General features: G+C 44.8%; 1 protein-coding gene and 1 long non-coding RNA gene across 7 annotated transcripts in view; one reads left to right on the forward strand and one right to left on the reverse strand.

Annotated features, from left to right (window-relative positions):
- The window catches only part of LOC140899531 (uncharacterized), a 73,171-nt gene that overhangs the window by 13,955 nt on the left and 35,783 nt on the right, over nt 1–23,433 (forward strand). The gene's annotated exons all lie outside the window — the stretch shown is intronic.
- Nucleotides 237–22,893, reverse strand: LOC140899505 (TRPM8 channel-associated factor 2-like). The gene is made up of 8 exons (XM_073315134.1): nt 22,667–22,893; nt 14,734–15,367; nt 11,714–12,687; nt 8,828–8,922; nt 5,787–6,000; nt 3,991–4,230; nt 1,682–2,019; nt 237–580 (listed from the first exon to the last, which is right to left on the reverse strand). The coding sequence occupies exons 2-8, from the start codon at nt 15,348–15,350 to the stop codon at nt 341–343; spliced, it is 2,718 nt and encodes a 905-aa protein (XP_073171235.1). The 5' UTR covers nt 15,351–15,367; nt 22,667–22,893; the 3' UTR covers nt 237–340.

Consider the following 23,433-nt stretch of genomic DNA (forward strand, 5'->3'; position numbering starts at 1 on the left):
TAGATATCTTTGGTTTGTTTTCCTGACTCTGTGGAGTAATACCTTACTCTATGAGTAGTCCTATTCATGCACAAGTAGCCCTACTAAAATCAATGGGTCTTCTCAGAGTGCTACTCCATGAGAACAAAGCTAGCAGAAGCTGGCCCAGAGAAAGGAACAGAAAATTCAGGTCACAGAAGATGTTTGCCTCATGTGGCAAAGGCAACTTATTTCAGAAATAATAACAAGTATGAAAGAGATAAGCCTGCACCATACCAATTTTAATCTAGCCTTATAGGAAAGACAAGCAACTCTGAATTATCTCTAAAAATTACAGCCACCATTCCATGTGAATAAAGCATCACACTTTCTTCATTGGGTTCTTATCCCAGTTGGGCAGAGATGCCAACTTCTTAGAGACTTCTCCCTTGATGGGCCAGCCCCAAGCCACAAAGAAAGGGGCCAGATTCTTCTTCACCTGCCGAGAGAACTTCTCTGCCCACAGGTTCATCTTGGAAGGATTGTCTGTGGGGATGTTAGACATTGTCTGGTATTCAGAGAAGAGTTGGATGAAGGGTTCCCAGCCAAAGGCTTCCTGAAGCTGAAGAGCATGAAAAAACAGTATTAAAAGTGCATCATACTTCGCTAACGTAACACAAGACACTGCACCTGGTCCCATGTTATGAGGATTAGTGACCAAACCTACAGTTATTGCTAATCACACCTCATGACTATTACATGGTTATCTGATCATGATATCATTTTGGGGTAAGGTACTGAAATTGTATTTCAGTGATCAGAGTTAGGAGTGAGGATGGGGAGGGGCGATTTTACAGTGTATTTCTACTCTGAAAAGAGACTGTTTAAAAAAACAGTACTGGTATGGGACGCCAGGCTTATTTTCTCCCAATAGTTTCAATATCCAATATGCTTAGTTTACAAATAAAAAGATGTTTTGTCTCTCTACCAGCCCCCCACACCTGAGCTAGGATCTTTCCTTTTCATGTATCATCACTAATAAGAAAGTATACAGATACAGTTAGGCCATCATTAACAGCTGTGAAACATCATTGTGTTACCTACTAGAACATATAGACATCCGACGATGCATAATTCACCTTCCTCTCTCTGAAATGTTGCTGATTATGCAGCACTAACAGGAGTAAGAACTTAGTTTTTACGGCCAGATTTTTCAAACTAGTTAGTCCCCTAAAGATGCTAAGAGGTGCCTTTTGAAAATCCCACTCGGTGCCTATCTGCATTTTTAGGCCCTTAAATACCCTTAAAAATCTCTCTTAGTCACTAAAGTGAGGGACTCTAACTCTGCCTGCACACAGGAAGTGTGTCTTAGAGTTTGAAGGTGTCTTTTTTTTATATAGTTACTGCTCAGTAACAATTTATCCTGCATTATGAAATGTGCTCGCTGATGTGAATGTGCCACCACTGCCCTCTACTAGACACACTGAAGTAGGTCTGTAATTCCATGTCACTATGTTGTTCTGAGGCCTGTAGAATAAATAAGCCATTTAGTGAATGGAGAGTCTTATTTAGCCCGAACAGGAGGGGCCTGAATTTTGAGGGAGAAGTTTCGGAGTTCTCTCCCCCGCCACCTGCTTCTATGTTTGTGGAACATACAAACCAGCCAGCATCCTTTTAGAATCATTTGCATTCAGACACATTCTTATGAATCTCTCTGTGTTACCTGCAGGTAGGTCTCCAGTGCAGTCCAGACATTCCAGTCCTTTAGCTGGGCTCCTTTGCCAAGGTAATCGCTGATTCTCTTCTTGCGGTGCTGCAGCTGTAGGTGTTCGTGGGCTCTGTCCCTGGAGATCCCCAGCACCTTCTCATGCACATAGACAGACCACAGGTTGCAGGTGGCCTCAGTAGTGTGAGGGGGGAATTCCCAGCCTGCCTGCTGCTGGTTGTGTCCCAGCTCATGGATGGGTCCCCAAAGGCCATTCGCTTGCATGTATTCCATGTTCACCAACTCCTTTACTGAATCCAAATGACACATGACTGGGTAGCCAGCATGCATCCAGCCTGGAGGGGGGAGATGGGGCCAACAGTCAAGGTGAGATCTCAGCTCAAGAAAGTTATTCTGTGTTTTTTAGAAGTTGGCAAGTAATTCACAAAGAACAATAAATCAGACCAATTAAATCCTTTGTTGTGGTCTGGAATTATCCTCTGGAGAGTTCCTCAAATTAATTCTTTTTTCAGTGTTAATGGATGAATACTTTAACAGGTCAGTGTGAGTATTTGATAATCAAAATTTGATCCATGTTGTGATTGATAAGTCATCCTGTAATTGCTGTACCTGTTTGGGGGTGTATGTGCAGGCTCTTCCACTGAAAATATTCCCATGCTTAAAATTTCAGTTTCTGCAAAGATTCATGCACGCCTCTCTGAAATTCACTTTCTGTGACCTTTTGTGAGAATGCAACTCAAATGCTAATGGAAATCAGAGCCAAGAGAGGCACAAACTCCACCACGGAGGATGCATTAAAGCAATAGAGCTGATATTCGTGAACATTTTTGTAGTGGTGACCCTGGATCTAATGTTTTTATTGTATTTTAGAATGTTTTAATACAGTGTTCATTACACGGCTCTTTAGAAATAAATGGTCTGAATGTCAGAGATGCTGATCCCCTTGGTTTGGGGACGGGGGGAGGTGGAGAAAAGGAGAAGGGGCAGTATGATTTAGTATTGATATTTAATTTCTTTGTTACCGTCAATTTCAGCATGAAGAAAGGTGCTGGATTGACAACTGTGCTTGGATAACAAAACACTCAGTAAATCCACAAAAGAGAGAGAGGCTGGGCAGGGAAAGAACAAGCTTCTAAATTACACACCACCTCCTCTCAAGTGATCTCAATTTCTTGGAGGGACCATCCCTTGTGGTGAGAAGTTAGTTCAGTCTTCATGATCCAGTCTGTCCTTGGTATCTGATTCGCAACAGGGGGCACAAATAATTCTAATTATGATGGTTGTTTGTTGGTGTGCACGTTAATCTATTGGGGACGGGACTGACATCCACCAAGTAATTTCAGACAGACCACTAAGTCATCCTCAGATGGCACTCAGCATTGTAAAATGCTACATGCTCTGGCCCCGGTCCAGTAAAGCACTTAACAATCAGCAGGAGCATAGCCCCGTTGACATAACTGTACAGCTGGACAAGGATGTATAAGTAGTATGATTAAATTGACCAAGAGACATTTAAAGCGGTGAGATCTACTAACAGAGAATATGGAATAGTCTTCTCTAAAGGAAACACCATGGTTGGAGTCATTTAAATCTAGGAATGAACAAAGGACTAGAAAGTATATTGTAGGGGGAGGGGGTTGAATTACATTTGCTAAACTACAAATCTGCTGAAGTTCAGTTCACTAATGCATAATTAAGCCAGTCACAATATTTGCTGATTTGGAATTTAGATTTTGACATATACCAAAAGCAAACAAATGGCATTTGTATGGAGCATTTGCCAAGGATCAGTGTGGGTATTCAAGCTTCAGAATTGACCAGGCAGCTCACTAGTGGATTGAATAAATGTACTGACCATTGAATACGTCTTCATTCAGACCAGTTTCTAACTGAGCTAAAATCCGTCTATAAATAGCATATATTTTTCCCTCTCAGTATTTTGACCAGTTCTAGGTGTGTAGAATAATTTTGCACTGGTAAGGAGGGCTGCTGTACTGTGAGTTGGGTACGACCAATTCCTTTCCCCTTACTCCTAGAGTAAACTGAGGCAGCTCAAATAAGAGTGTGCTTGGGAGAGAAGCATCACTATAAATAGAGTTACACTGTTAGAGGGTCCCACTGTATTCTCCACATCTTGTGTCTTGGTGAAAAGCTCAAGAGAGGTTAGTGACTTTCCAAGGTGTCATAATGAGAGTCAGTAAAGAACCAGCATTGCAATTAAAGAGTTCCTGGCTCTCAACCTCCAATTCAATCCTTTACCCCAGGGTGTTGCTCTTTTGCCTTTTATGACAATACACCATACTCACCAGCTGAGATCTGAACGTCTGCTACAATCCTTTCTGGCCGAGGGAACTTGGCTGGTGTAGCAGCCAACTTAGCTACAGCTGTCATAATCTGCTCCCAAAGGGTTAGCAAAGGCTCGGGATCTTCTATGGGACGGATGCTGTCAGCAGGCACCGTTAAGCTGATGTTCTGGGTAGCTAGTTCTGCCCACGGAGCTGGATAGTGACGGATGCAGGTCAGCCACTGGCTCTTAGATGTCTTTCCTGCATCAGTATGGGAGAGAGAGATTAAGTGCACAAATCTCATGATGATTTGGTTCCAGGTCAGTTGGGTATAGCTGATTTCATTTTATATTTTAATATAAATTAAAATACTTGGGGCCCTTGGAAGCCTTAAAGATGAGCAGAAGCTACTTAAGTAACCTCATGATTTGATTTGATTTATTATTCTTCGTCCCCTCCTGTTTTTGGTTGCAGTCTCTCAAAGACTGATCCAAAGTCCATTGTAGTAAATGGAAACCCACCCACTGTATTCATTGGTTTGTGGACTGCGACCCTGTTACACCTTTTTTCAAATTGGATTATAAACTGTTTGAGGCAAAAGCGATCTGTTGTTCTGCATTTGTACAATGCCAAGCACCATGTGGCCTTGATCCTGATTGGGACCTTCAAGAGCTGCTATTGAATTTTCCCTTTTCTAATTAGTGTTATAGTTAACAGCCAGAAATGAAAAAAAAATAAGTGTTTTTCTGTTTAATATGAAAACGAGGGGCGGAGGAGCGATTCAGTCCACTAATTGCAATGAAATGTCATTTGTTCTCACCAGGGCTATATAAATAAGAAACACTACTAATTTCTTTTTTAAAGAGAATTTTGCCATGAGGTTAAAGCACATTTGAACACAAGGAAAACACTTTGAATACATGGGAACAAGATGTTCAAACTATTTTTGATTCAAGAATGATTAGTGATATTAATTTGTGAGCCAAATTCGGACTCTGTGTGTCCTATCCCAATCCACTGACTTCAGTGGACCCCTCTGAACGTACAGCAACTCTAAATTTGGCCTTGTGCATCTATAAGAAAACTTAAAGCAGCCTGAGATTTTGCTGGATTCATCTAGCTCAGTTGTTCTCAAACTGTTTTAATGGGGTTGCCAGGGCTGGCGTTAGACTTGCTGTGGTCCGGGGCCGACGCCTGAGCCCCATCACCTGGGGTCGAAACCCAAGGGCTTCAGCCCTGGGCGGCAGGGCTCAGGTTACAGCCCCCACCCCAGAGCTGAAGCCCTTGGACTTCTGCTTTGCCCCCCTCCCCCCCCCCCGGCTTGGGGCGGTATGGTTTGGGCAGACTCAGGCTTCAGTCCCTCCTCCTGGGGTCATGTAGCAATTTTTGTTATCAGAAGGGCGTCCCGATGACTAAAAGCATGAGGCTATAATCTCCTCTCCCTGCCAATGTTGGTTTCATCTTCTGCCTTTATCCTCTTCCTGGATCGCATTTTAAGGTGCTATCAAAGTAACCCTTATTCTTGCTCTAATATCTGGTGAGAAACAAAATCTGGTATCAAGTTGGCAGAGATATCTTATTCTCCTCTGTTGGACAGAATAGTGTTTAGTGAATACACAAATGACCAGGAAGAAGGCAGCTAAAAAAGATCTTGCTCAGAAGTGGCACTAGACTTTAAACAAGCAACATGATAAAACTGATCAAGCCTAAATCATGGATAATTAGAGAGGCACTTCTCTGTGTCTCTTCACGATCATCATCATCAGCAGCAAAACTGGCTAAGAAGAGATGTGCAGACCATTTACCAGCACACTTACCAAGCCTGAAGAAAGGAGCCTGCACAGCCCCTTTTACAGTGATAGACACTCCCCCCAGCAGGCTTCCCTTTGGCACTATGATGTAAATGAGGCCCCCCCAGAGAGAGGAGACTGATATCTTCTGATCTTTAACATCACATCTGTGTATTACCACAGGGGGGCGTTTCAGCTCCTCTGCTCTGCTGAGGTCATCTGAGTGACACCCAATCTGCACCTGGAAATGAAAAGGTTGCTTGGTTATGGGAACAATTGAGTAATGAACTTTACCAACCATTGTTTAAACACTTATCCAGGTGGGACAGCTTCAACAGGAGAGACTGCGGGAGCCCTACACCAGAATATCCCATAGCCCACTGGTTAGAGCACTGCCCTGAGAAGTGCTAGTCCCTGTTGAAATACTTTTTGCCCCATCAGGCAGAGAGGGGAATTGAACCTGGATCTCCCACATTCTGGTTGAGTGCTCTAATCACTGGGCTGTGTAGGCAAGATACGGGGGGGGGGGGGGAGTCGGTGCAATGCCGATCTTCCCCTGCTTTGTGGATCATGCTGGGACTTATGCGGGAGAGAGGTGTCCGGACACTTGGAGGGAGGTGGCAGTTTGCGTGCCCAAAGGCAGAAACCCAGGTGCCCAGGGAAACTGAACCCTGAAAATGTAGGCACCAAATGAGTTTTGTTTCATACGGCATGAGGTGGCAGCCAAGGAGGAGTTTTGTGGATTGCAGTGGCGCCTAAAGCTGGGACTAAGGTGCCTAAATCTTGGGTTTAGGCACTTCAGACCCATTGTGGAGCTGGGTCCTAGCTCCCCTGGATTGCAATGGGAGTTAGGTGCCTACATACCTTTCAGGATCTAGGCCAAGGAGACAGTTATAATTTAGGCTATGTTTTAGTCACGGGTATTTTTAGTAAAAGTAATGGACAGGCCACGGGCAGTAAACAAAAATTTACAGCCTGTGACCTGTCCATGACTTGTACTGTATACCCTGACTAAAATTTGGGTGCTCGGTGGGAGGGGTGGCCCTGGGGTGCCACAGGTGCTGTTGGGGGGGGGCGGCCTGGGATTTCCACTGGGGGGGGGCAGGAGGTGGCCCGGGACCCCCGCTGGTGTTGGGGAAGCTAGAGGAGGGCTGGCAGTCTACCAGGCTCCATGCGGCTCCCGAAAGAGGCCGGCATGTCCCTGCGGCCCCTAGGCTGACACGTGGCCAGGGAGGCTCCACGCGCTGCCCCCACCCCGAGTGCTAATGGGTTCCCGGCCAGCAGGATCTGTGGGGGTGGCATCTGTGGGCAGAGGAAAAACAAGAGCCGCCTGGCTGCACCTCCGCCTAGGAGCCGGACATACTGGCTGCTTCCGGGGATTCCCCCGAGGTAAGTGCTGCCCAGAGCCCTCACCCACTCCCACAACCCAACCCCATGCCTCTGCCCTGAGCCCCCTCACACACCCAAATTCCTGCTGCTGCTGTGGGGAGGGGCAGAGGTGCTGAAACAATTTGTATAGTGGGGGTGCTGAGAGCCATTGAACCAAACTGTAAACCCTGTAAGTGATGGAAACCACTACAAGCCAGGGGGTGCAGCACCCCTAGTTCCAGCACCTATGGGGAGGGGTGCAGTGGCCTGAGACTGCCCTAGCAGCAGCTGGTGTGGCTGGCCTGGGGGCTGCCCGAGTTGCTCAGGTGGCCCCCAAGACAGCCGTACCTGCCACTGCAGAAGTCACGGAGGTCCAGAAAGTCACAGAATACGTAACTTCTGTGACAGACTCGCAACCTTATTTATAATCAAATGGAATTAATGGAGCAATGATCTGATACGTGGGCTTTACAGACCTCACTGTTCTGTCTTTCTGTTTTAGAGTCTGTATTTAAAGTGGCCCCACAAAGCATAGGGGTAAAAACGTATAAGCAGTGGCATTTTATTACATCTCCAGTGTGTCATTTGATCAACAATTATTAACACTTTGTGCTTCAGTAGCAGCTTCCATCTGAAGCTCATATCACACTTCACACGCATCAATGAGTTAAATTTTACAAAAGCCCTGCGACAGAGGGAGCATTAGCTCCATTTTACAGAGGAGGAAACTTAGGCACAGACAAATGGAAGCCTGGCTTTTCAGAGGTGCTGAGCACTCACGATTCCAGTGAAATCAATGGAAACTCACAAGTTATTTGCCTAAGGTCCCAGGACTCTTAGTCCTGGCCTGTAATCTTTGCTCAGTGGGTCTGCATGGATTATTGTTATTAAAAGTCTGCCTCCAGCCACAGATGGCTCATCAGGTTGATGCAATTTAAGATGGATCAGTTTCCATAACCAAGGTACACAAGGCAGTGATGTGACAGTGCGCATCACCTCTGACCTTCTTTGACTTCCCTAACCCTATTGAGCAGGGATCATTTTACAGCTGGGTGAACTGAAGGAAGATTTTCAGTGTGAGATCCAGTGACAGTCGGCCCCACAAGCACCAGGATTCTAGTCAAGCATTGTAATCACTTAGCTGTCCTACCTCATTATTGATATTAACCATGTATTAATATTATAGCTAATTGAGAGCTCCAAGCTTGGGGGTACACTGTGCAAGGAACTATTATCCACATCCTGAAAGGTATTTAAGCCCCCAACTTCTGCTGATTTCACTGCGAGTTAGGGGCCTAAATTGCTTTTGGGGATCTGGGCGTAAATAAATACATAAGATGATTTGGGTCCTAAACCAAAGAGCTTAACATTTATGGGGCAATTCATTAGAACTTAGTAAACAATTCTCTTAACGCACAAGAAGACATAGAATCTAGCTCCCTCTCTGCTGCCTGTGTTTGCTCTGCATGGTAAATGCTCCTGCAAAGCAAGAAGACATTACCTTTCCACAGAACTGAATATCCTCCAGGAGCAGCTTTGATTAGGAAAAAAGCTTTGGCTTACATAAAATAAGGGCCATCCACATCCTCAAAAGAAATGAAGAAATGTACAATACGGTGTCATTTTTTATGTAATCACATTTCTGAGTAGAACTACAGTTTAAGTAAAGTAACGGGCATCAGAAAGGATGATTAGTTCACCTGAAGGCCAACTCCAGTAACAGTGCTAGGAAATATAAAGGTCACTGTGTTCCCACGCGGAAGATAAAGTCCTGTGCTCCTCCATGCTGCATCACCTGGCATAAAACACAGAGGACAGGTCTAAATACAGAGCTATTCTTAAACACCTCCGTCTGTTTTCCAATCTGAAAGGATCAGGAGAATGGCATGGCCAGTTTGCATGAGGACGGATCTCCTCTCACTGAATGTCATCGGGGGGCAAAGAGTATTCATGTGAGATGAGCAGGGGAGGTCCAATACTTCCTGCTGCATTCTCCTAGGAAATTAACTTCTTGTTTATAACATTACCATTATGCAGGCATTGTAACAACATGATTTGTACGATATTCTGCTGCTGATGTCAGAGCTGCAAGCAAAAGGGCAAATTACAATCCTTCAGTCTGGTTTCTTTAAACAACATCATTCAGGATGCTCAGTCCTGGGTCCTTGCTCCTTACCACAAACCAAATGAACTCCCTTGGGCAAAAATCTAAGGTCTCCAGTGTAGGAAGGTATGGCAGGAGCAAAGACCTTTCTGGTCATTGCACACTACCTGCACATTAGATTATATTATATGCATATGCCACTGCCATAACACTCCATGCTTTTCTCTGAATTGAACAGGAGGTGAAGCTCAGCGAGGGATACCAGTCAAAATATGAAACCTTAAACTGTTGTCTCAGAAATGTAAAAACAAAGAGATGTAACAAATATAGCTACTCCACAAAGAAGAAACCCACCTTAGAGGGGGATGGATGAAAAGCCTGTTAAATAATGTTTTCAAAGAAGCAGAATTACTGTGATTTCCAGATTTCCAGTGATTGTCACTCCTGGAGATTAAGATGCGTGAGGGATAGGCCAAAAGAAGAGACAGCAGTTTTAACAGTGATATGGGAAGTTGGTGGTGGTTGTTAAAAATGTTACAGGGTAGACTAAGAGAACAGACCAGTACCAGGGAGACTTTTTAGTCTGAATAGTAACATTCAATGGGGGAGGAGGAAGGGGGAAGAAACCCAACTTTGATTAGGAAAAATCTTTGGCTTACATAAAATAAGGGACATCCACATCCTCAAAAGAAATAAAGAACTTCTCTGGAGGCAGGAGAACTGGGCCTCTCCCCTATTTTGGAACTAAGTTCTGGAATGCAGAGAGTCCAAGGTGGGCTTCTCAACACAAACAAGCAATAAGGCTATAGGAGCACGTGGAGAGAGGACCATATTGCTCCTTTGCTGATGAATTCAGAGAAGAGAACTACAAAATTGCTAGTTGTGGCAGCTTTCCCTGTGACTAAATTTACATTGACACAACCTTCTAGTGTCATGCTAGGGCGGGGATACCAGAAGATGTACGTTGATACCCATTTAGACAAAGTCTTCTTAGCAAATAGCACTGTCCAGTGAATTGGTATCAAATGAAATAAAAAGTTACTTGGACTTTCTAAGGATTTTAGTCTGCTCCAAGTAGCATCCTAAGGACCTTTTAAATCAAGTAAATGAAAAAGCATTTCACCCACAATGACATGCAGGCATGGAATGAACATTGGCAGGCCAATAGGCTCAATAAAGTGACCTTCGGATACCACCTTGGAGAGAAATATAGGACTGTGGGCAAAAAGTAGTTCATCCTGGACAAATTCAAGATAATATAGCTTGATTAAAACATGCATTTATCAAAAAGCAGATGATTTCAAAAACAGTGATAATAGACAATAATTAGACATGAACTTACACTGGTATGCGACAGCAAAATGGCAAATATGAATTTTGGGGCTACATGGGCAGAGGTTTAATTACATTTGTAAAATATGAGATAAGGGTCTCTTTCTCTGCTTTTCTGGTGACCTCACCAGAAATACTGGATTCAGTATTGGGCACCTCTGTTCCATGAAGATATCAATAAAATGGAGGAATATAGAGAAAAGCAACATGAATGATTAAGGCAGTGCTTAATTTGTGCAAGCGTTTGCCAAGGCTTAGCCCCAGCACCTCTGGGCTTGTCAGTTCATAGGCCCGGCACCTCTGGGCTTGCTGCATCGGTTATGAATGTAAAAAAATTGCTTGAGCCCCAGCACCTAATTGCTTGAGCCCCATAACCTTTCATTGCAAACTGAACACTTGATTAAGGGGCTGGTGGGAATTTGCTGATGAAGATTAGGAAGGAAATGGGTAAAGGGAAATCCTGTCCTGGTGGCAAAACTCATTGAGTTGAGTTGGGCCAGGATTTTACCTATCGAGTTTAGCCAAGTGATGCCTAAATATGGAAGTAGAAGGGGCTTTCTTTGAAATAGAGCTGATCAAAAATCAGGGTAAAATAGGAGAAACTTTTGCAGATTTTCATCAAACTGGTCAGAAGATGGAGGAGAAAGACCAGCCAATTGTTTTTCTTGGCTTTTGTTGAAAAAATTTGTTGACAAAAAATTCCTGAAAAGTTCTAATTCGAAAGCTGTAAACTCTGAGGAGAGCAATTGTTTAGGGTGCTCCAAAGGGGTATAATTAGCAGTAATGGCATGAGGCTGATGAAAGTAAATTAAGGCTAAATGTTTAGAAATGTTTCCTGATGGTGAGGTGTATTAGATCATGGATCAGAGAAATTACAGAAGTCCCATCACTCAAATAATTTAAAACTGGACTAGATAAAAAGGGAGAATTGACTTTAGGGGAAAGCCTAAGTTGGGTCCTGAAGCAGAAGCTAAATGTAACCCAAGAGGTTTCCATCTTTAGCAGCTCTGTTCTGCACACAATGTGACAGGTGTGATCTATGTGATCACGGCTATGGAGGGTTATACACTGTTATACTCTGTGTTCTACAGGCCATTCCATGTTGAAACAGGGGGAGGGGAGATTCGTGAGGAAGGACAGATTCTCTCACCTGTATTTGTGCAGTTGATTTCCACAGTGGTGCTAGGGACTGTGGGGAGTTCACAGAGTGCTAGCCTCGCACAGTCGGACATGGATTGGCATAATGCTGCAGCCACATGAAGCAGCATGACCTCCTTGGAGTTCCCCTTGACTGCGTGTTCCTTGCTCACTGGTGGGATCCCATTGCTCTGCACCATCATGTACAGGATGTGGTACAGTGAGGCATAGATGTGGCCATTTTTGACTGGGATCTGAAGGACTTTGGCGCAGTCCTGGCTCAGTTTCTGAAGCCAGCCTGCCACTGGGGGCTGGGGATCCTCCTTCTTGTCTAGGTGCTGCTGGAACTGAGCGAGTGCCCTGCGGAAGTGGTAATGTCCTTGCTGCTCTTCGGGTCGTAACACTGGGTACTTGCCTGCCTCCTTGGTTTCCCCCAGGATGCTGATCCCGAACCCATTGAGGATTTTGTTGCCAGGATATTCAGCCAGAACATTTCGGCCCTCATTCTGAGAAGCCCACCACCAAGCCTGACCTCCAATCAGCAGGCCCCCTCCTTCTGCCACAAACTCATGAATCTTCTTGGCCTCATTGTCACTGTAGGACTGGCAGCAGTAGATGCTGAGATTGTCGGTAAGCTCTGAAATCTCACATACCACCAGCCTTTGAGTCAGCAGGTCATGAAGGTTCTCCAGATTGGGATTGATGCCAATTCTCCCTTTCTTCTCAGCACCCAGCCAGTGAATGGCATTGAGGATGAAGTCTGTGAGCTTCGGGGTGCTAAGATGGACCTCATGTGTAGCCACCACCACACGGCCCCGGCCATAGTGAGCTGCTGCAAGAAAGCATCGATAGGTGCCATCCAAGCCAAGGGGGAAGGCCAGTGTGCCATGGACCAGCAGGTGAGAGGGGACACCATCTGTCACTATGTCTAGCTCTGACACACCTGTTAGGAGAAGGTTTAAGTCTCTGCTGAAATCTAGCCCATGCCTGCAAAACCAAGAGATGTTCCTGTCAGGTCACATGCCAGCACTGTCATAGTGTCATGAGATGGAAGAGGAAGATTGTATAGTATCTCTGCTCTGCCCTACAGCATATCCAAATATTCTGAAATCACTTCTACAAAGATCTCTTCATTTTGAGATCTACTGATGGAAACTTCTACGAAATTAACTGCCTTCATCTGAGAGACAATTGCCTTTAGTTGCAATTGTTCTGAATAATCATTCTAAAGCAGGGGTTCTCAAACTTCATTGCACCATGGCCCCCTTCTGACAACAAAAAGTATTACATGACCCCAAGAGGTGGGACCATAGCCCAAGCCCTGCAGTGCCAGGTGGGTGGGGGCAAAACTGACATCCAAAGTCTGAGCCCCGCTGCCCCAGGCTGAATCCAGGAGCTCTGGCTCCGCATGGTGGGGCTCAGGCTTTTGCTTGAGCCCCAGGTCCCATCAAGTCTAACACCAGCCCTGGTGACCCCATTAAAACAGGATTGCAACCCACTTTGTCTCCTGACCCACAGTTTGAGAACTGCTGTTCTAAAGCAAAGTGAGCCTCTTATCCTCTTACCCTACACTGTTCTGTGGCAATTTCATGTCACTTTTTCCTATCCCTTTATCCTATGTGAAGTGGCTTGGCAGAACTAGTGCAGCAGAGGGTAAGGAGATGAGAATGAGAGATACAAAACAGAACAGGGTAAGGGGATGCATAAAGAGAGATGAAATACCGGATGGCAGAGCAGAGGATAAGGTATGATGGATATTTTGTATTCATTGGTTCTGAGCTAATTTATATAATCAGAACTTAGAGAATTTCCTTTGCACAGCAGTAAAGGGCTCATTGTATTTCAGAAAAGTGTGTAACAGTTTTGTCATGAGATCATCCATGCTTTATATGTAAACAGACATTTGTGGAGCACAACTACTTAAAGGTTAATTATTGTTCGTGGTTCTATATTAAATCAATATTTCAGATCTCAAATAAGTAACAGGATCCCTGCTTATTGAAATACACACAAAAAAAGTTAAAGGATTTACTTATTTCCCTTGTCTCATTCTTAGAACTTCATGAGTCACCTGAACTCATTCAGAGCATCAGAGCCCCCAGAAGTCAAATGTTTCCTCAGACTTCTTTAGCAGGATTCTGGCTTTATTTCTTTCCTGTTAATTCCTTTTTCCTCCCCGAGTGATAAGGACCCACATACCCCCTAAGAGGGTTGGGGATGCAACGGTAATGGGATTCTGTGGGGGGGTCCAGGTGAAGGTGGTTGGAGCTCAGCGTGGGGGTCTGGATGTGTGGGGGATAGAGATTGGCAGGGGGGTCTTGGTGTGGCCATCTCAGCGGTGGGGGGTGTCTAGATGCTGGAGGAAGTGGGGCTGAGTGGGGTGGAGATCCAGGTGCAGCTGGTTGGGGCTTGGTAGGGTTGGGATCCAGGTGCAGGTGGCTCATGGGGGTAGTCCAGATGCATGGAGAGTGGGGCTCGTAAGGGGGGATTCTGGGTGCAGGTGGGGTGAGGCTTGGCAGAAAGGTCTGGGTATGAGGGGCTCTGGATGCACAGGGGTTGGGTGGATGGGGGAGCAGCTCCCTGTACAGGGATCCCTCCCCCTGCAGCTGAGAAGCGATGGGTGCAGGAAGCATAGGAGTGGCAGGGAGAGTTTTCAGAGCTTCCTACAGCCAGGGGAGAAATCTGGGGGTGGATCTGACACAATCCCAGATGCCGTGCAAGTGAAGAGGAAGTCCCGTCCTTCCAGCCCAGGGACTAGCAGCTGAGTCTGGAGCAGGGTAGGAACCCCCAGCCCCACAGTGAATTCCCTCTCTGCTGGCTGCCCTGGGCACCTGCTGGGGAGGCTCTCATGACCACTCTTGTGGCTTCCCTTTGCTTCCCCACCAGAAAGTCATTTTTCTGCAGGGAAGCAAAGAAGTCTGCAGGGGACATAAAATCTGTGCATGTGCAGTGACCTAGAATTCCCCCAGGAGTAAGTTTCTTACAGCTTTAATTACAGGTTTTAATACGTAGGAAATTATTTCAGATACTCACGGAGCAATCAAGGGAATTGCAGGCACTTTGTCTGAGACGCTGAAGATCCCCCTCTCACCATATATATCCGTGAAATAAACGCCGCCCACGCTGGTTACGTGGTTCCCAGGGAAATTGAACAGCACTCTCTCTGCACTGTGTTCAGAGGCCCAGTGCCAAGCCTGACCCCCAATGAGCAGACCCCCTCCTCTCTTCACAAACTGGATCAGCTCCCTCCCCTGTGCTGCATCATAGGCATCCATACAGTAAACCCCAAAAGAGGCAATGAGCTCTGTACTGGGCTGCACTTGGGTGCCAGAACTACTGAGAATGCCCACCAGGGAGCTCAAGGTCTTCTGGACACCAACCACCACTCCTGGGGAGGGACTGAGCCAACCCACAGCATTGCGTAGGAACCGAGACATCTTGGGAGACCCCAGGTAACTCTCATGGGAGATGACCACCATCCGGCCCTTCCCATACTGTGAGGCGGCGATCAGGACCTGCCCCCGGGGGTTCACCATCACTGGGAAGGCAGTCTCGCCAATGAGCAGCAGCTCACAAGGAACAGAGTCACCAGTAAGATCCCAGTCCTGGACACCATCCACCAGCAAATCATAGGCAGCTGAAGGATCCATGTTCAGCTTTGTCTTGTCTACAGGAAAGACAAATAATAGTTTTTCTTATACTAAAGACAGTCAGAAGAGGAGTTATTTATCCTTCTTTGCCTCTACTGGATTAGTGTGAAGGACGCTCAGATACAAGCACAGGCTACAATCAACATGTCTCATTCCTAGAGATAGAAATTTACCTGCCTCCACCAGTTGCTCACCGAAAATGCTTGTTTAGACCCGCTTTGGGGGTAGGTGACTGGGACACCGTCAAACCAGCTCAGGTTAGGATCAGCTGACGAGTAACCTGTGTATGAACCTAAAGGCATGTTGAGAGGCATTGCAGTTGTAATCAGGACAATACACTTGTGTGTGGGCATCAAAGAGATACTAAAAGGGATTAACAGGCTAAGCCCATTCACATGTGTTGATAAGAAATCAAGGAAGACACTGTGTGTATGTGTGTCTATATCCTGTAACTGTAATTAATCTTAAGATCAAAGGTGTGTACATACCGCATGAATTAAATGAATATTACCTATTTTGTCTTCAGCTGATCTATTCCTGTTATAATGAATGACCAGCAATTGATTATATAAATCAGTGTGGCTAGATTACCTATTTCTGTACAGGAATTAGAACGTGAACTTGAACAGGTGTGTCGTTGTGGGCTCAACAATGAGAAATCTTTGGACACATGCTGTGCTCAGAAACACTTGGTAGCCTGTTTCAGCTATAAAAGAAAAACCTCGGGCATGATCTTGCCATCTCTTATCTGCTGAACTTTAAACAGGGAAAGTTTGAACCACTGGGTGGAGATCACCAAGTTATTACTTGGGATGCCCTGAAAGAGTAATGGAAGGACTCTATCAGACTCTAAGCTACCATTTGGGCTCTAATCTTTTGGATGTACCAGAGAGACTTATTGCAGAACAGCAGATTATAGGATCATTACAGGATTGGCTAAACACATTGTCTTTGGGGTTAGATCTAAGGTACCAGTTGACCTGGGGTAAGTGACAGGTCTCTTGGGCCTGGAAGCAACCTGAATGTGGTGGGATTTTCTTGGTGTCAGTGACCATTTCTCACTAAATCCAGTTTGTCTGGGTGGCAAGATAGACTGGAGAGTCAAAGAGGACTGTCTGTGACTCCACAGTAAGAGTTTCAGAGTAACAGCCGTGTTAGTCTGTATTCACAAAAAGAAAAGGAGTACTTGTGGCACCTTAGAGACTAACCAATTTATTAGAGCATAAGCTTTCGTGAGCTACAGTTCACTTCATCAGATGCATATCGTGGAAACTGCAGCAGACTTTATATATACACAGAGAATATGAACCAATACCTCCTCCCACCCCACTGTCCTGCTGTACCAGCAGGACAGTGGGGTGGGAGGAGGTATTGGTTCATACACAGTATATATACTGTGTATATATAAAGTCTGCTGCAGTTTCCACGATATGCATCTGATGAAGTGAGCTGTAGCTCACAAAAGCTTATGCTCTAATAAATTGGTTAGTCTCTAAGGTGCCACAAGTACTCCTTTTCTTCACAGTAAGAGTGTTAATGTGATCCAGGAGTTCATGTTTGTTGCTGGCCTGGTGAAATCTACTTACAGGACATACAACCAGTTTGGGGTAACTGCCCTGTTTTTTAGTCTGTCCTGAGGTAGGTACTTACGGTTGTGAGCCACTCCAGACAGCAAGAGAGGGTGTTCACCCCATATCAGCCTGGAAAGAGTTAATGAGGTTGAGAAGTGGACCACTGAACCTGATAGGCCGCAACTGAGGGGAATTAGACTGGATAAGCAACCCCTGGTTGGGAATAGAGCCAAGCTGAGAAGGACAGGTGGGGCTATCATAGAGCCAGGAAGCAGGCAACAGAAGAGGGTCTGAAGTGTGGAAGACTGTGGCCAGCTGTAGAGAGGAAAAGGAGGAAACACAGGGGAGAATAGAAGTCCTGGTGTTATGAGAGACCTGGACTTGACATGACCTGCAGCCATGTTGTATATGGATTGAGCATAACCCGCAGCCAGTTTGTATGCTCAGCCACCATTACTTGGAAACAGAAACCATAGTAAATTTGGCCTAGGCTTAGAATCCCAGCTGTAGCATTGATAACTGGGTAGATAGAGGAAAATCACAGTTTCATGGGAATAGAAGGGGTTATGGAGAAGCTAACCTTTAGTTTCTGCATGTTTCTTACTGGGTGCTTGTGTGAGGTTTTTGTGAAAAGTTGCTTTTTCTGGTAAGTAGAAATTGTGAGGTTTTGCTGTCACTAGAGAAATTGTTTGAGCCCATTAGGAGTTCTGATTGGTTACATTTATTGCATAGTCATACTTTAAGTAAACTAATTGGTTCGGGTATAGATAAGAGACTCTCTCATTTTACCTATGTAATGAGAGTTAGAAGAGAAGCCGGTTGGAGCCTAACTCTGGGACACTCCTTAAGACCAAAGCTGCTGGAACTCTTACACCCTGCATGACCATACCATGGAGCAGCAAGAGCCCCAGGTGAAATCTGATCCTGACTAGCCATCAGAAAACATCTGTCTGCATTATTAGGAGTGGTGAGCATTAGATGCTTGGCATGTGTATACTATTAAATGCTAATAAATGTACGTTAAGGATATTTATTATGTAAAGGCTCTTTCACTGGGAAAAGGTCCTGTTAAGCCGTAGAGGGACATTGCACCCAGAGGGGGAGGAGAGGGCTCTAAATTTGTGCAGGTAGCACTGGGGTTCTGGCCTGGAGGAAAGGGTGTATCCAGAGGAGGGTGGAGGAAGAGCCTGATAGAGGCGATGTAGGAGCAGCCCAAGGAAACAGTTGCAAGGTTTGGGGCAGTGCAGACCTTGACTGCTGATTGTAGGGTCCCTGGGTTAGAACCTGGAGTGGTGCCCAGGCCCAGTGCTACCAACCACGGGGGAAGTGGCACAGACCAAGCAATTGAGCAGAAGACTGCCTAGTACAGCCATCTAGTGGGACTTTGATACCCCAGAAGAGGAGGACTATAGTGACATGCCCAGAGAGCCAAGACATGAAGAGAGAGCACCCTGAGTTGCAGAGGGGGAGAGAGAAGCAGCGAGGTGCATGAATGAGCGACAGATGGGACGGGTCAGAGGTGAGTGGAGCTAAGCCCCAGAGCAGCCAGGAAGAGTCACCCCATGTGGTGAGTGGACCCTGTGACAAGCTCTTGAAAACTCCTTGGAGTTTTCTTGCTGTGTAAAAGATAAATTAGTCATTTTGTTATAGAAATACAACTGAGTGCTGTGTGACTATCCAATGCAAACCCCGATCCTGCCCATGCCTATACTATAACTTCAGGGGAACCACTAGCTGGAGGAGGACATTCTTAATCACCCAAGCCCCTGGCATGATGATCCATTAGCTCTTTAGTCAGCATGTGCTCTTCCCCCCCCCCCCACCCCAGGTATCTCACTCTCCTTTCTACCCCTTCATCAAAAATACCCAGAGACTTGCCATCCTCAGACCCCCTTTTTCCTGAGGCTCCAAGGCCTCCTCCGCTTGATGTGGCTGCAGGAGAAGGAAAAATATATGGGTTTGGAATACTCGGGAAAGCTGTAAGTCAGGAAGTGAAGTGGTATTACTAGTGTATATGCGAATCTGGTGGCTTCTGACATTTATAATGTATCATATTGCATGCTGGTTAAAAATGCTGGAAGCCACTGAAGTCATGCCTATACTAGGGCTCATGCTGGTGGTGACAACAGCTGGCATTTTTGTGTAAAATTCCTTATGGAAAGGAGATTATGTTCAGATAAAAATGGACAGAAATCAAGATCTGAAAATTACAGGGTGCTAAATTCAGTTGAAGAGATTTTCAGTTCATAAATTATATTGCATAATTCCTTAATGTTCACAAAGCTTAAAGTGAGCCATAATCTGTTACTAATTAAACAAATACTTTTCCTTAGAAGATCAGCTGTAACTCTTTGTCATTGGGAAATTATCTAAGCAAAACTATAGATACTCCACAAAGAAGAAACCCAGTTTAGAGGGGAGATGGGTGAAAAGCCTGTGAAATAATGTCAAAAAAGCAGAATTACTGTGATATCTGTTGACAACAGGGGGTGCTACTACCCCTGAAATGGATTTTTACTGGCACCTGGTGGAGCAGATTACTGTCATACCAGTGAAAAAGGTTTACAGTAATTATATGCAATACCCAGCAGTTTATTGAGAAGGAATTACACAAGTGGTAAGGGGTTATATTAAGCACATAACTCCTACATTAGACATTAAGAGCTATACATTTCTCTTAATGAGTCTCTCTTTCACAAACATACATGAACCGGTCCTGCGCTAGCCTCATGCAGTTCCTGCTTGGCAAACAGAGAAGGTAGTTACCAATTTTATAGATGGCTTCTTCCCTCCTGGTCTGTACTTCTCAGCCCTCTGGTCTGTCTTGGATTCCCTCGAGTCAAGGCCTTGGTTGCCTTGAGACCTGTCTGGTTCACAGTCCTATTTGAGCCCACGGAGCACAGTTTTGGCTACTCTGTCTGGCAGCATTGCTTCTTCAAGTGTCAGTGAAGGAATCCCAACCAACAGTAATTTATTTTGCTTGATTCTTATACTCTTTTTCCCTCAAAGGAGTCACATGTCTTAAAAGCATGTCCAGTGGGCGTGTGGTTACTAATTTTCACCTAATTACTATTTTAGAAGGGGCTGGGGGTTGGGTGGTACCGAACGAAAAATCACCCCATGTTTACTCACTCATCAGTCGTTCACTCTGGCTTTTTGCGTGATGTCCTTGCTGTAAGGTCATTATAACCAGGATGACCTGTGCTTCATACTGGAACTTTATATATGTGATATTTACTTTTGCATGGGCCCATATTTGCCTACCAATAGGTTCAATATTGATCATACATGCAGAATTTGCCAGTCCTTTGTCAAATCTGCTTCTGCTTAATGGGAACCTGCTCCCAGGCTGCCATTCAGCCATGTTTAAGTCATGTCAAGTTATGCTCACACCATTCATTCAGTATGGCCACACCACTTTGGCACCGTCCCAACAGTATCCCCTTCTTTAAAGATATGTTCTTCATAGGATTCTCATTCTTGAAGATTAAGAAGCTTGAGGATAAGCCTAAAGAAGAAAAGACTGCAGTGCTAAAAGTGATATGGGAACTTGGTAGTGGTTGTAATATTAGAAATGGTGTAGGGAAGAATAAGATACCTGACCAGTACCAGGGAGACTTTTTAGTCTGAATATTAACTGTGAACAGGGGGGAAAAATCAACTTTGACTTGAAAAAATCTTTGCCCCACATAAAATAAGGGACTTCCACATCCCCAAAACAAACAAATACCTTCTCTGCAGGTAGAATTGGGCTTCTCCCCCACTTTAGAACTAAGTTCTGGAATGCAGAGAGTCCAAGGTGGGCTTCTCAACACAAGCAAGCAATAAGGCTGCAGGAGCACGTGGAGGGATGACCATATTGCTCCTTTGCTGATGAACTCAGAGAAGACAAGTATGATTTAGCTAGTTCTGGCAGGTTTGCCTCTAACTGAGTGCACGTTGAGACAGCCTTGCAGCTTCATGCTAAGGAGGGCATAACAGAAGATATACTTGGGTACCCATTTAGATAAGGTCCTCTTAGCAAATAGCACTGTCCAGTGAATTGCTATCAAATGAAATAAAAAGTTTGGTGGACTTTCTAAGAGATTTAGTCTGCTCAAACGAGAATTATGAGGGCCTTTAAAATCAAGTATGTGATCAGTCCTCACCAGTAATGATGGTGGCAGGTACCCTCCCTTTTCAGATAATGAAGACAAGGCCTTCTCAGAGATTGAGATGTCAAAAGAAGTAGGATTGAAGCAAATTGACAAATTAAATAACAAGCATAGGACCACGTGATATATTTCCAACAGTTCTGAAGGGACTGAAGAATTTGAGTTCCTTACATAAATGTTCTCTCATTAAAATCAGCACTATACCATAAGGTTGGAGGGTAGCAAATATTGTATCTATATTTAAGACAGGCATTAAAAGTGATCCTGGGAATTAAAGAGAAGAGAGCCTGCCTTCAGTACTAGGCAATTTTGGTGGAGACAATAAAGATAGTTATGAAATACCTAAATGAGCATACGTGTCTGCAAAGGGAAATTGGACAGACAGAATCCATTAGAATTCTTTGAGGGTGTCCATAAAATAGTGGATAATAGACTCATCTCTTGTTAATTTCAAAAGGCCTTTGGTCAAATGTTCTTGTGAAGGACAATAATGAAACTTTCAATTGTCATGGTGTTGGAGGTAACATTCTATCATGGATTAGGGTACAGCAGACCAGACCCTGGCCTCAACTATGGCCAATTTGTGCTGCTCTGGCAAGGCAAAGTGACAGTACCACTGGCTTAACCAGTCACTGAGGACTAATCTGCCATGTAGGGGGATTTCCATGTTGCTATGCTGACTGCACCCAACCAGCCTTTCATAGTGGCTTATGTGTTGGGTGGGACAGAGAGAGAAAGCATCAAAGGGAGCTGCCCAGCTCCCACTGAAATTCAGTGGGTGTTGGGTGCCTAATTCCTTTAGGATACTTTCAGAATCTCAGCCAAATGTTGATCAAAGATGTTAAGATCATAGAATATCAGGGTTGGAAGGGACCTCAGGAGGTTATCTAGTCCAACCCCCTGCTCAAAGCAGGACCAATCCCCAATTTTTGCCCCAGATCCCTAAATGGCACCTTCAAGGATTGAGCTCACAACCCTGGGTTTAGCAGGCCAATGCTCAAACCACTGAGCTATCCCTCCCCCCAACAACACAATTGCATTCCTGCAGGCAAACAAGCATCTTAGATAGCAGCTCTTCTTCCCTTGCTTAATCCCAACAAATGCAAAGCTACAAACCCCAAGCACGCAAAAACCACCACAAATCAAATCATAGAATATCAAGGTTGGAAGGGACCTCAGGAGGTCATCTAGTCCACCCCATGCTCAAAGCAGGACCAATCCCCAATTTTTGGCCTAGATTCCTAAATGGCCCCCTCAAGGATTGAGCTCATAACCCTGGGTTTAGCAGGCTAATACTCAAACCACTGAGCTATCCTGTCCCCAAGATGTTGGCTAAAGAACTGATGAATAGAAGTTATTCAATGGTCAGTGCTTTAGTGCCCTGATATATTATCTCAAGGAGATCTATTTCTTCCTAGGACTCAAGTTATTATCTGAGGAATTGTTCCCAAATCACTGTTCGGTACTAGCAATATATGTTGCTGATTTGGCAACTGCTTTCCTTAGAAGCTCTGCTGTGACTGTGTGGTATTATGAAGTTATCTAAACTTAATCAATGACTGTTTGCAATGCTCACCATGTTCAGACTTACCAGCAATGAATATGTAGAATGACCAGGGTATCTTCAAAAGATTCTTCCCTTGCCTTCTGAAGTATGTAGTTTGGACAACACAGTAGCCCTCAGATAGCTTTTGAGAGATGGAGCCTCTTCCTATTCAGGAGTAGCTGGAAGCCAGCTTGTGGATGATTATCAGCCTGAATCTGCTCTGCTCTGCTCTGTGATAGCCTTTCTCTGGTCAATGGTTATGAGAGCAACCTTCTCCAGGTGAAGAACAGCGACTTGACATCCTGTGCTGCTATCTTTTATGTGCCTTCCTTGCACTCATTAGTGTAGTGTCCTGCCCCCAAAGTGGGCGTCCTTGATAGATGAATAACATATTTCTGCCACAATTGGCTGGAGAGTTCTCCTGGTCTGTCTCATGCAAAAATTATTTTCTCTAGTTCTTGCTACTGGATTCACCTGCAGATGAGTCATATGGCCTTTGGACTTGAAAACATCTTTAAATGAATTGAGCAGGTTGTAATTCCCTGATTTCGACTTTTGTCCAGTTTTATCTGAACCTGCTAAGATATATCCCTTCTATGTGATATAAAGGTGCATTGATGTATGCTAGTCTTTTGCTGAAAACTCCTTTGATATACATAGCCTAGAGTGTTTTTTTTCCCCCCTCTATCAGTCTGCACAGCTAGAGCACAATTCCTGGGCTAAATTGAATGTGACAAGCTTAGTTGGTGCCAAATCCCACAACTGTACAAGTTTTATAGTCTGGGTATAATTTACACAGAGGCTGTTATCAA

The sequence above is a fragment of the Lepidochelys kempii genome, chromosome 1 (genome assembly GCF_965140265.1).
Source record: "Lepidochelys kempii isolate rLepKem1 chromosome 1, rLepKem1.hap2, whole genome shotgun sequence".
Lineage (NCBI taxonomy): Eukaryota > Metazoa > Chordata > Testudines > Cheloniidae > Lepidochelys > Lepidochelys kempii.